The following is an 8,757-nucleotide window of genomic DNA, read 5'->3' on the forward strand; positions in this document are numbered from 1 at the left end:
CAGCATCAAAGATGTTGTCTAGTATGACAGTGATTGTCAGTCAGTCTATTTGATCACCTGCATTTGCAGGATACACATGAGTCTTAAGATAAATGTAAGTTAAATTGCTTTGTGTCAGGGGTATGTGTCTGTTCCAGGCAAAGGTGTTGCCATCCCTCCTCATTATTACTCATCTACCCAAAAGCTTTTAGCCTTATAACCCTTGTCTGGCTTTGCACTAGAGCAAGAAAAGAACTTGGATGTCAGCAAAAATTTCTGGGATCCACAGATCCACCTGGCTACAGCTGAGCTGTTGTTTTGTCTCTCCTAAATACAGTTGTAGCTGTAAAATACACTGCATGGAATCTCTTCTGCACTCTACCTCCTGTGCTGTTTGTTTTGGGCCTTTTTTCAGTTCTCTCTTTTTTTTTAATTAGTAGAAATAAGACATGTTGCAAATGATCCATAAGGGAGACTGCATTCTCCTTCTGACTTTCACATTTTATAAATAATTGTGTCAATCTGGCCTGTTGCCTTCCTTTTCTTACAGGGAATTGACTGGGATGCCTTGTTTGCCAGGAGGCTGAAGCCCCCCTTTGTGCCCACATTAAGAGATCCAACTGACATCAGCAACTTTGATGAAGAGTTCACTTCCCAAAAGCCAATCCTTACTCCTCCTGAGGAGGTTTCTCTCCTAACCCGTAAGGAGCAGACTGTCTTCAAGGACTTTGACTTTGTTTCCAGGCACCTTTTAGATGTGTGATTCCTGGGCTATAAAAACATGAAGTGATTGTTACCACCTTGGGGGAGCATAGAGAAGACTTTGTAGGGCCAGTGGTGGAAAAGCCAACAGGATTTGTAGTACAGGTAGTGTTGATGGCCCCAAGATGAAGTGCCCTGAAAGCTGAATTAACCTGCTGTGGGTTTTCCAGCCTCATTTGTTGGAAGAATCTTGGATATCAATTATCTTTAAGGAATAATTAACATTTGATTTGGTATATCTTCTTCTATCATTGAATGTAGATGAAATTTGGAATTTAAGCTGGACTTGATGAAATGAAATCATCTCTGCAGCCCAGGTTACTCTTTGCAAAAAGCCTAAGTAGTGTGACTTTTTAAAGTTGTAGCATAGCAGGGGAATGGCCACTTCTCATTGATTTTCTAGAGATGCAGCATTCCCTCCTGGTAATGATTTTATGCCATTTCCCACTCATAAAAATGTGTATGCCAGACAAGGAATGGATTTAACACTACCCAGTGATGATGTTGGATAATGATCCAAGTGATTTATCGGAAGGAAGATGAATCTTTCTACTTAAGGATGCCAACTCTTAGCTATTGTTTTTAATTATATCAAACTCCACAGCTTTGCACATGTTATTTTCTTTTTTGAAAATAAAAATACCTTTCCATATAATAAATGTTCAGCTTTTTATCTCCTTTGTGTCAGCTAAATGTTTCAGGTCAGGGCCAACCAAAATGCTCAACAGGCAGGACTTCAGTTTTCTCCATAAATGCCAGTAGTAATATTTTCTTTCTTTTTTCCTTCTCACTTAGGTTGTCTGTGTACATATTGCACGATGTCATCAGCTGTCAGATACCAATGACTGCAGTCAGGTTAACTATCCACAGATCTTATCAGTGTGTACATACTGTACCATTTTTAGGGGCAGCTAAGTAATGACAGACAGTGCTGGAAAATCAGTGAGTTAAAGGTGATTTAATTGCCTTGTAATCTATCTTGTAATTATACTTGAGAAGATACATTTTCATGTCTTAAATTCATAATGTTAGCTCATTGGGCGAAAAGGGAAGGGTTTTTAGAGATAAGGCATCTGATGCAAGCAAGGACACAATCATTGCTCTTTCAGTTTGTCTTCACCAGACAAAGACAGGAGTGGGACTAGGGCAGCTGTCCTGTAGCTGGAGACAAGGATCTAGGGAATTGTTAAGCCAAGACAGGTCCCAGTGCTTCAGGATTCAGTAAGGTAAGAGCTCTGTTTATTTAAACCAGGGATATTTCACACTGAGCCTAGATTTTCTATTTTCAGAGCCAAGTATAGCTGCTTCTGAAAATTCCCATGTACAAAGATCCTTCCAACCTCCTGCTCGCCCTGGCAGTGCACTGGCCTGTTTAGAGCAGGATACCCATTTTCCTCACTCTTGTTTGAGTGGCAGCTGCTGTTGGCCCCTGTGGTATGTTTTGTGGCTTTAGTTCAATGCCACTGTGCAGTGGGAGGTAGCACAGTGGATTGTTAGCACAGGTGAAACCTAGAACTTGGGTTCGAAGAGAGAGTCATAGAGAATTTAAAAATGCATATTTAATCTTTTATTTTATAATTTACAGTTGAGTAAAAAAAATGGTAATTTATCACCTAGGTGTATTTTAAATAAATACCAAACACAGCAAAACTGCTTTGAGCTGTTGTATGTACCTGCTGATAAACTTTCACTTGACTGATACCTGAAGAACCAGGAACTGCAATGTGACACATGATCCACACTTTAGCAGGTATCACAGCAACACAAGCAAACTGCAGAATCCTTCTGAATGGTGTAGCAGCTTTTCAAAAGCAATCCTTACCATTCTGGTATCCCTCTGATAAAGCTACTTTGAACAAACCAGACTGTGCACAGACTACAAACTCTGGAGCTGGTCAAAAAAAGCATCTTTTGCTGCATTTAAATTGCTTTAGGACTGTTGTGCCGTGTTAGTAACTACACCGTCTGTGGTTCTGAGTTGCTGTTAATTCCTGAGCCAAGACAATTAAGGCACAAGATATTTTTAACTAACATTTTGTTGTGGTTGTTTTTCTTGTTTTGTTTGTTTTTGTTTTAACAGAAAAGGGTCAGGACTAAAAATCACACCACAGCCTTTTTTGTTTTAAAGCGAAGATCGGTCATCCCAAACTTCCTTTTACTTCCCCATGGAAATCTGAAGTAGGACCTTTTATTTCAATGGAAAACAGGTCCTCTTGCTGCTGTCCTGAAAAGTGTCAGCATCTCTCATCTCAGTTAATCAACCGGGACCTGACAGCTTTGCTTTTACACTGAAATTGTATTAAAATGTCAGTAGTGAGTTGAGGTAGTAGTAGTTTTACCAAGTGTTACTTGAGTTAGGCAAGAGGGACCCACCTCTGCTCCTGCTTCTCTCCCAAGCTACAACAAAGGCCTGAGCATGATGTTATCTGCAGAAATAACTCAGTAGCCAAGGATTACTTTTCTGTCCAAAGAAAAGCAATGGTATCATTCTTCACTGATTTGATTCAAAACAGTGAATTGTTAGCAGCATCATCAACTTAAAAAGCTGTGAGGAAGCTGCTCAGGACATCAAAAAATACAGGTTAATTATCTCATAACATTAATTGGGTATCTTACAGCTCTTTCTCATTCCCATTAACATTATTAAGCCTTAAGTCTTTGTTGAAAGTATTGAGGCATGTGGATAAAATAAAATTTGCTTTTTACTCTCTAAATATTTACTTAAATATTTCTGTTACATGCCTGATATTACTGCCAAAAGGCACTGCAGTTCTCACAGCCAGAACTTGGCTGAAAAAAGGCCACAGGAATTAAACCAATCCTGGCTGGTTTTATCTGTAATTGCTGCTGTTCCCTAGCAGCAAAAGGCAAGGGAGACCTTGGAGAAGAGAACATGAATAGTCACACTAATCTTGCATTTCTTCTGGAAAGAAGTGGATGCACTTAACAAAAGGAAGTAAATTTAGAGAGGTACTTTGGTCAGTCTGGAAATCAGCTCTGCTGGCTTTGTCCTTCCCAGAACTGGATTCTTGCCTTTAACAGTGTTATTTATATATAAAAAATAACCCTGACTATCCCTGAAACATAATCTGCACATGAACGGGTTGTGGAGCAGGTTCTATAGTCCATGATGGAGTAAAGTTCAGTGCAAGGAAACAGCAGCCATTGCTTTAGCAAAGCTTTACCCAGTGGCCTGCCAGGTGTGTTGGCACACTAGGACTAGACAGGCTCACTGTTCCTGTGAAAATAGATGTTCTCCCATGCAGTGAGGTGGCGTGAGCAGAAGAATCTCCAGAGATTGAGGATTATCCCTTGGTCAAAGGGGTTCTCCAGCTCGGAGTGCCGCAGGTAGGAGATGCGGTGGTGCGACATGAACTCCCAGGTCGTGGTGTTGCATGAGATCAGGTACAGGTGGGAAACAAGCAGCAGCAGGACCACAATGGTGAATATGAATATCAGGAGGAAGGACACAAGGAGGAAAATGTTGTGCTGCAGCCACTTCTGAGATTGTTCAAAGTAGAGGCCTGACCTTTCAATTCAAACAGAAATAAATCTGCAGTTAAAGAAGCAGAACTAGTTTCATAAACTAAGCAAACCTGGTGACACATTTAAGTTTGATTCATAACTAATGAGCTGCTGATAATCCTTGACTACAGAGAGTTAATATACTATGAAGTCCTGATTGGAATCTAAGTTTAGAAGATGCTGTTTCCCCTGGCAGCTGTGAAACACAATCACCCTGGCTTAATTCCTCTCCTGAACAGCTGGAACCCTGTTGGAGTTTCCAGCACTTGAATATGTAAACAAAGATCCTGTTACAGTACAAATGTACGAAAATGTACAGAAGCAAAATGAACAATGAAACCTAAATTATCAGATTCTGCTCAAGATTAGGAGGCTCCAGAATGCAAAAGAGGGTGAAGATCCAAAGCAAGTCCTGCCACTTCTATGTTCTATGCCAGCCCAAGGAGCACCACAACTTTCAGCAATCTCAGAGGTCCAAATGCCATCTCCCAGCCTTACCAAGCAACATGGCCTCCCCACAGCAGAACCACAAGCTGCACGCTCAGGTAGACTATGAAGAGTGGGTGATTCCTTTCTCCTACACAGTTCTCAAGCCAGGGGCAGTGGTGGTCGTAGCGTCGCACACAGTGCTGGCACAGCTGGCAGTGCTTGGCTCTCATGGGTTGCTGCAAAACACAATCAGAAAAAGAAGAAACCCGCTGGCTACAATTCATGACTGTCCCACTCCTGTTTGGTAGAAGAGAACATCATTCAAATCTGTCTTTCTCCACAAAATTGTCCCTAAAACACTTGCTTGTAAGACAGCAGCACATCAACACTGCTCAGATAAATCAAAGGGATTGTGATTCTCCTGGTCAAGACCCAAATGGGTGGCATTCAAATTAAGTGACTTTCCCACACTCCTCCTATCTACACATTTTCTTTATTATCTATAGGAAGTCCACCATGCCAAGGAGGGAGACAAAGCCAATCAGTGTTGTCAAGAAAGCATGAGCCAGAGTATTGAGGCGAAAAACTAGGACCACTACTATAAATAAAGTGGGCAGGGATGTGATGCTTTTTGGGGATGCACAGGGAAGTGCCTCCATATGAATACAAGACACTTGCACAGAAAACAGCTCAATTACCAGACACAGAGAAGGTGAAAGACTTGGCTGAGAAAAGTAGTGCTTCCTAGGATTTGTCCCCTGCAGTGTATAAATGCTTTGCCAGCTTTTCCTCTCGCAATCCGCTCATTCCTCCTGATCAATACTCTTCAGGAATTTCTGGGAGGTGGGGTAATGTTTAATTTCATTAAACTGATAAGGATCACTCTCAAAACAAGCCTTTCTAGGCTTAAGGCAAACTGTTTTAAGAGCTAATTTAATTGCTGTAATTTCTCCTTCATGCTGTCTTTTACCATTCAGGACAATGTTTTGTTGTTTTAAGGCCTCTGAACAAATTCACAACAATGAGCAGTTCCTACATGTCATACTCTACTGCCTTTCTGACTATCAAGGTATGTTCAAAATAACTTTAACAGTACTGCAAGGTCAGGCTGACATGGCAGTAAGAATGTGGAATACAGTTTTCTCATGGCAAAAAGAGATTGTTGTTTCTATAAGCCAGCAGGAATTTTTTTCAGCCTTGGAAAACTGGCTTGTGTGCCTGTGTTCATCACTACTACTTGTGTAGTTACACAGTCTGCCCAGCCTCCTCTGAGCAGCAACTATAGACCACCAACAGCAGCTGAAGAACAATATAAGCTTTCAAATCACTCATCCCTTCCTCTTCCAGCATATTCTGGATGCCCACCTTCACCAGACAGTAACCACAGCGCCGCAGCTTAATGTCACCAGGAATCTGAGGGATCACCACACCTTCTCCTTTATCTTCACCTTCCTAGAAAAAAAGAGAAAGAGGAGATGGAGGAGAGTTCTTGGGTTACTGTCTAGGAATGACTGAGCTGTCTTGCTGCCATCTTTTTACTTCACAGTTACACAGTGCTTGTTATCTCTATCATTAGGAACAAAATAATTCCTTATAATTCCTACAGAAGTTGTGGACAGTTATGGTACAGTGAGAGAGAACATATTACTGTAACCCTCCTAAGAATGTTTGCACAGAGGCAGAAATAACTGTGGACAGGATACGCTCTGGGACACTTCTAAACACAATAAAAATGTCTTTTCAGTATGAGCAGTGCTAGTCAAACAAAGCCAACACTGACATGAATGACGGATAACTAAGATTGTCCTACAGAGTCTGTAAGGCAGTGAACCCAGAGCAGACTCAGTCACTGAAACTTTGCATCTCCATTTATTTCACTGTAACTTGTTTGTGGGTGTGTCCTTTGAGAGGGCAACAAATCTATAAAGAGTTCAATAAATAGAGCTGCAGAGAGCACTGTCTGCCAAGCCTGCCCTTCAGTTCAGGGCTTTTTTTGCACTTGTACCATTTAGCAGTGGTTATTGTAAAATAGATCATATATACATTCCACAGGGCACTGCAGCCTCTGTTCTAGGAGCAGCCTTGGGATCAAAGGCATAGTTACAAGGGCAGTGTGGTGTGAAAGGTACATTTAAAGCCTGTAAACCCTATTGCTGTTACAAAATGAGACAGTATGAGACAGTCTGTCCTCATCTCCCAACAGTATGTGCATGTGTCCTTCATGCTAGCGTAACAGAAACTGTTTCAGATTGTTCTTACCTACCAGAGTGGAAAAAGTAGAAAAGCCTATAGACTTTACATCTACTCCACTTTCTTCTATTCACGAAGGGATTTACCTTCACTTCTTCTTCAGGCTTAACAAAACCCGGATCCATAAGAGACACTTTGAAGTACAGCAGGACCGAGCATAACACCAGCAAAACGAAGATCAGCGGCTGAAGAAGCTCCCCGCGTTCCTCTTGCTTTTGCAGATCTGAAAGGTACCCAAAGACAGAGCAGCAGCTCCTTGTTAAGCGTCCGGGATTCTTCTCTTTGGCCCCAGCAAAGGGATCCCTATGAAGAGGAAACAGGGAGAGACGGCGAGGGGCGAGAGGCTGAGAAGGGGCTCCCCAGACCCCCCTGCCCTCGGGGCACCCCCGGGCCGCGGCCGGGCGCAGATAGCCCGTGTCCCGCAGGGGCCGCACGGGCCGGCCGCGATCCGCGTCCTCGGTCCCCGTGCTCCGCCTGCCATCGCAGCCCTCGATCCCCGTCCTCGGTCCCCGTGCTCCGCCTGCCCCCAGGGGCGGAGCGGCCCCGGCCCGCCCCGGACACCCCCTCCCCGCGGCCCGGCCGGGCCCCGCCTCACCCGTGCGGTGCAGGAGGAGTCCGAGCACCAGGGCCGCGCTGAGGGCCGTGTGTGCCGCCCGCACCCAGCGCCCGCCGGGCCCCATGGCCCCCCGGCTTCCCCGGCTCGGGGCTCGGCCGGCCCGGAAGGCCTCCGGGCAGCGCTGGCAGGGCCGGACGGGACACGGGCAGCGCCCCGAGGCGGGGCCAGGGCGGCCCAGCCCTGCGGGGGTGGCTCCGCTGCGATGTTGGGCTCCTTCCACTGCCCTGCGTGGGCCTGACACACCGTGAACCGGGCTCACCTGGCTCCTTTTGTCCCCCAGACCGCTCCGGCGTTGTTGTGTCCTGCGAGGCCTTTCCTGGGGAATGTGTTTGCCCTGAGCCGTCCCCTGTGTCCGCTCGCCCTCAGCCCGGGCTCTGGAGCGCGGGGCTGGGCAAGCTGCTCAGAACCTCCGGTACAGCGGGGCAGACACTGCTGGGTGTACAGAGCTGTGGAAGGGTCTGGCAGCGATCGCTCGGACAGCGGGTGCTGTTCAAAGGCTCCTCGGGCTGGTTCCCGAGGTGCTGCACTGCGTTAACCCTGCTCTCCCTAACGTGGTTATTCCATGTGCTCGTTTCCAGCCCCCGGGAAGAAGCGCAGAGAGGCTGTGCCCGGCTGGAAGCAGCTACACGGCCCCATTAACCAGAGCCTGGAGAATGTCTGACATAACTCGAGGAGGGATTTGATCTGGCTGAGATGTCTGCAGTCAAGAGGTTCCTGTCTGGGCGAGGTCACTGAACCTTCCCGAGGGCTGCTGAGGGAAGCAGGTATATATAGACTTCTATATGGAACAGACAGCAGAAACAATTGAATTGCACCTGAGATGGTTTTTGTCTCTTGCTAACAATAAAAAAAACCAAAACACAGAGGTGACTATAGCACATATATATGTACACTTTGAATGTCTAAGGGAAATGAATGTCATAACAGATCTGTAAAAGTTCCATAATCAGTGCTTTCTCTTTAAACTCCTTTCAGTTTTAACATAGATATACCTTGCAGCTTTTGTTACCTTCTTTCCCAATAAAAATTTGGAAAGAAATATAATATTCTTTATAAATTTACTCTCCAGCACCTGGTAGTGGATTCCTTAATATTGTTTGCCCACAAATTGATTATTTTAGTCTCTTCACATGAGTCAGTGGCCACCTGCTGGTGTCAGGAAAGTACCTGGTTGTGTGGGCCACTTAAATGGTTTA

The 8,757-nt window shown here is 44.8% G+C and overlaps 2 protein-coding genes across 6 annotated transcripts in view; one reads left to right on the forward strand and one right to left on the reverse strand.

Moving 5' to 3' along the window:
* Positions 1-8,757, forward strand: part of PKN3 (protein kinase N3) — a 29,693-nt gene that overhangs the window by 17,030 nt on the left and 3,906 nt on the right. For 2 of the 5 annotated variants that reach the window (XM_023938148.2, XM_086858054.1), the window contains exon 22: positions 530-1,400. In XM_023938148.2, coding sequence (XP_023793916.2) covers positions 530-742 — 213 coding nt within the window. In that variant the 3' untranslated portion in view covers positions 743-1,400. Of the gene's footprint in view, positions 1-529; positions 1,401-1,536; positions 1,695-1,850; positions 1,968-7,048; positions 7,176-8,139; positions 8,601-8,757 lie in introns of those variants that run through there. The other 3 variants (XR_015278145.1, XR_015278146.1, XR_015278147.1) reach the window with 3 other exon arrangements.
* ZDHHC12 (zDHHC palmitoyltransferase 12) lies at positions 2,286-7,814 on the reverse strand. Its single transcript, XM_086858070.1, has 5 exons — positions 7,541-7,814; positions 7,032-7,168; positions 6,061-6,147; positions 4,765-4,931; positions 2,286-4,270 (listed from the first exon to the last, which is right to left on the reverse strand). The coding sequence occupies exons 1-5, from the start codon at positions 7,623-7,625 to the stop codon at positions 3,961-3,963; spliced, it is 786 nt and encodes a 261-aa protein (XP_086714196.1). The 5' UTR covers positions 7,626-7,814; the 3' UTR covers positions 2,286-3,960.

This window comes from Cyanistes caeruleus, chromosome 20, assembly GCF_971803275.1.
Source record: "Cyanistes caeruleus chromosome 20, bCyaCae1.hap1.1, whole genome shotgun sequence".
Lineage (NCBI taxonomy): Eukaryota > Metazoa > Chordata > Aves > Passeriformes > Paridae > Cyanistes > Cyanistes caeruleus.